This window comes from Pygoscelis adeliae, unplaced genomic scaffold (genome assembly GCF_000699105.1).
Source record: "Pygoscelis adeliae isolate BGI_AS28 unplaced genomic scaffold, ASM69910v1 Scaffold664, whole genome shotgun sequence".
NCBI lineage: Eukaryota > Metazoa > Chordata > Aves > Sphenisciformes > Spheniscidae > Pygoscelis > Pygoscelis adeliae.
In genome coordinates this window covers 1,633,007-1,637,282 of record NW_008824762.1, presented here as the reverse complement: position 1 = coordinate 1,637,282, position 4,276 = coordinate 1,633,007, and the positions used below count along the sequence as shown (strand labels likewise).

Genomic DNA, 4,276 nt, shown 5'->3' with positions numbered 1-4,276 from the left:
ACTTCTGAGCCACAGACTTTTTGCAGCTTGGGAAAAGGTTCCGACTTAGGTCCAGTTCTGAATCTACCTTTCAAAGATGTCAGGCTCATTAATGACATTATTGCCGTAGCTCATCACCACCCAAAGCCATTTAAAGCTTAAGTTGGAGGAAGAGCAAGCAACCACTATGCTACCTGCTTACTATTTTTTCTCCAGCAGCTATCAAGGTTATTACCAAGACTTGTCTTTTCTGACCTGTACTGCTGAGGATAGGAAAGGTGCTGCAGTCACCAAAAAGCCCAGACAAAAACAAACCTCAAACCAGATCGAAATTCACCTGACAAACAGACGAGAAAAAAAATTTTCCAGCATCTCAAGCTTGGTAGTCTAAATAGAGGCAATTCGGAGGCAATTATTAACTCAAACAGCAGCTTTTCCTCCAAGACTGAATGTCCCAGGAGTTGGCTCAACATGAAAACTTATTGTTGCAATCCGGTATGGATTAGGGGACTTGGAACATGCAGACACGGGAGCCTGCTATCAGGCCTAGGAAGAGCAAGCCATAAAGCACGTTCAGGTAGACTAACCTCAAGATCTGCACACAACACGCTACGGGCTGTAGTAAGCAATCGTCTGTAGCTGGCGCTAGAAAATAAAGCAGCACCAGCCAGCAGCAGAGGATGATAGCTGCTCTTTTACCATTTCAATCTCTGCCCCCAAGCCAGTCATGATGCTCTTTTTTCCTCTCCATCTTGCAAGCACACGCCCTACTCCCCTGAGCCATCCTCAAAGGCAAATGGGAAGAGGCAGGGTGATGTTTTTAGCATGTTCTCTTCTCCCCCCTTACATCTGTCCGTTCCTCCACTCAGAGCTCTACACTATTCCTCAAGGCACAGACATGAAGGACGTATCAAGATGTGCCAGGCTTCTTTAAGCTATTTAAGCTTTCCTCAGATACACCTCAGCGCATTCAAGCAACAAAGTATCAATTAACTGGAAAGGAAAAGTGTTTTTTAATGGCTTCACCAGTAACAAGAGCCACTCGACTACTGGACAGAACTACTAATGCCTCCATAGTTATAAATACAGTAAAGCAAGACAGACAGGACTTTTTGTGGAAAGGCGAACATGATTCCACTTCATTATCACCTTTTTATTGTTAAAAGGACAGATCTTGGCAGTGGGAAAAAAGGATGTTGCACAAGGAGAACAGGATGTAGCGTCTACTGGTCCTTCAATTCCTTCAGTCTTCTGATCGCAGACTTGACTGTCACTGCAGAGGTGGTACTGGAAGAAGAAGCAGAGTCATCTGCACGTGGCAGTATAACAACCCGCGCCAACGTTATTTTTTGGAGAAAGCACTAATCATTTCAAATAGTTATTGCCCAATTGCATTGTCAACAGGGGGTTAATTCTACTTTGATTTTCATGACAACAAAGTGTAGGCCTTTGTCTACAGAAGCACACACAACTGCACAAACTACATCTCAACCCAAATTATCCAGTCATGCGTCAACTATACGCACAAGCGCGTGGGCTCAAATTCCTAGCGACTGTTATGCGTGGGACAACAGTGTCTTCTACCAGAATTGGGGGGGGAAGGAGAGTAAAGAAAGGGAGTAAGCAAGGGCACCATCACAATAAGGACTATAATGATTCAATGCTTTTAAAACAAAAACAAAACATGGAAATCATCTTCCTCGGAGTAAACCTGGTTTTGCCTATTGTACCTGTCTCTCTGAACTGAAAAGGCTAGGGGAGTAATCACAAAAAAATGCTGCTTAGGCTTTGAAAGAAGAGGCAAGAGTTCCCTTACACCATTAAAGTTTTATACAGTCAAAAGAATCACCGAAAAATAATACCCAGCTCAGAAGCGTGATTTATTAGAAGCTGTTGAAGCTCCTTTTAGAATAGGTCGGAGGGACATTTGTCAGGTGTCATCCATACAGTTGATTCCACCCTGAGACAGCTGGATGAACCAGCCATCCTCTCTGCTCCTTTTCTTCCAATGTCACCAAAAAACTGGCCCAAGCGTAGTATCTTGTACAAGCAACAACTGTAGTTCGCATCTCCAGTACAAAATGTTACTACAGCCAAGGCACAAAAGAGACTACTTAAATAAAAATATTTGTTTCAGCATTTGCAGATGTTTCAATTTCTTTATTTGAAGTTTGGGAAAAGATGCAGAGCTTGCAGTTTTGAAGAATAAAACAACTGCTTCAATAAAGCCCAGAAAGAGAAAGAAATTTTGGAGGAACCTACCAAAACCAGCAGCAGTAGTATGACGGATAAAATGCAATATTCTCAGAAGTTGCATAACAGATACTGGAAAGAATAGCCATCAAATCCAATTTGATCCATTCCAATCAAATTTTAACAACGCAGGCAAAAAAAACCCCTACGTATCACTAACTCGAGACAGATCTACTTAATGGTTAGTAGATTTAAAAAAAAAATTAGAATAAAAAGCTGTATTATGCCTCAGCTATGTGAGAATAAATGCTGATAGGAGCTTCTTCATTTCCTTACTTGTAAGTCCAGGCACCACCAGCAACTGTCTTCATGCAGGATCCACAGTGCCAGATACCCACAGCCTTCCTCTTCATTTTGGTCTGTAATAGAAGAAAATGGAAAAAAAAAATGCACTCTCCATCAGCTGAAAAAGCCAAACAACAAACTTCAGGTGAGGACTTCAGCATCACACCACAGCATTACCTATAAGCCTAGTTAAGACCCACAAGGATCAGGCAATGTTTTTATTCAGATTCTTCAGAACGGGGAACGTCCTTCTGAAACACTTCTTCATTCAGATATAAAGTGGGTCATTTCTAAGCGCACCATCAAAAACTCAGTCTTTTTGAAGGAGAAAAACAGTAATGAGCTACATTGGTCATCGTAACTGATATTCTCACCTGGTTTGATGACCAATGTCACACCGCTATTATTAGTGCTCCCTGGACATCCCAAGATTGCTTTAAACCGGATCCCCTTTGAGTAACACCTAAGGAGTGACTGGCAGGTACTGAGCTCCTTTCACCCGGGCAAGTCTCCATCACCGTGCAAAGATGACAATGGGTTTGCCTAGACCTCTGTTGGATTTAGGCAGCTCTGCAAATGGGGTTCTCAACATTCTCACTTCACATGAGAAAGACACTAAACAGAAAAAACCCCAGATGGAAATCTTTTTACGTTTCCAGCCACTTAAAGATACCTACTTTACAGATACTAATAAAAATTATCTGGGCAAAGCACAAGCTGATGGGCCTCTCAAACTGTCAAAAAACAGATTTAAGAGTAAATTTTGATTGAGCAGGTAAGATTACTTCTTATCAGAAATTCTTCCCCATCCAGAGTTATACAGCACACAAATATAAGTAAGCAACCGCAATCAAAAGCTTTAAGTGGGAAAAACAAGCTCTCTTTCTCCTCCACGTAAGTTGTGAAGTTACTGAATGAAAAAAAAAAAAGCCTAAGTCATGCCTTAATTACCAGGATAACAAGTGTGTTGTTTGCATTCTGTCAGGTCTTTTTATTGGATACCTAAAACGTACAGTATGGCAACATTTCTCACTATTTTGTGTAATGAAATATAATTTATGTTTGTTTACATTTAACTACCACTAAACATGCACGTGAAATGTCTACTAACTTTTTATTTTATATGGGATTCTGACAGTAGCCTAAAGCCCACAATAAACTAATCACTGTAAAACTAACTGAGTTTTCTCTTTAGTAGAAAAATTACCAAAGCATCAAATTGCATTTCTAGGATCAATAACAAAGGTTTTTTTCAAGACTTTTTTAGGGGAGGTCTCTCACCTTGCCGCAGAAGGAGCAGGTATATTTGGCATGCTGGCTAATTTCAATCTTCTTCACCATTTTCCTAAGGGACGCACCATAACGGGTACCATATTTACCCACAATCCCAACCTTCTTGGTGCGCTTAGCCTGTCGGGAGGCAAACCAGAACAAGCTTCAACTTTACCAAGATCGCCATCTCCCTGGCAGCTCCCCTCTCCCTTGGCGGCTCCCCCCTCCCGACACGACAGCAAAGCGCTCAGCACTCAAAAGCGGCGCTGCAGCCGACCAACGCCTCCCCCGACGTCGTGAACAGAGTATTAGTCACGAAACGGCGAGAGGCTCACGCTGCCGCAGCCTCCCAGCTTCCGCCGGGGCCCTTCGGGCAGAGGGCCGCAGTCTGGCAGCCAGGCGCGAGGAAAGCCACGTCCTTCCCCAGGGCCAGCCCGCTCTCACACGAAACGCTGCAGCCGGCGGAGCCGCCCACCAGGCACCGCCA

At 43.1% G+C, this 4,276-nt stretch overlaps 1 protein-coding gene across 1 annotated transcript in view; it reads right to left on the bottom strand.

Moving 5' to 3' along the window:
• Positions 1–1,111: 1,111 nt before the first annotated feature.
• Positions 1,112–4,276, bottom strand: part of RPL37A (ribosomal protein L37a) — a 5,372-nt gene continuing 2,207 nt past the window's right edge. The window contains exons 2-4 of the mRNA XM_009323549.1: positions 3,799–3,927; positions 2,509–2,591; positions 1,112–1,266 (exon numbers count right to left, since the gene is read on the bottom strand). Coding sequence (XP_009321824.1) covers positions 1,203–1,266; positions 2,509–2,591; positions 3,799–3,927 — 276 coding nt within the window. The 3' untranslated portion in view covers positions 1,112–1,202. The remainder of the gene's footprint in view (positions 1,267–2,508; positions 2,592–3,798; positions 3,928–4,276) is intronic.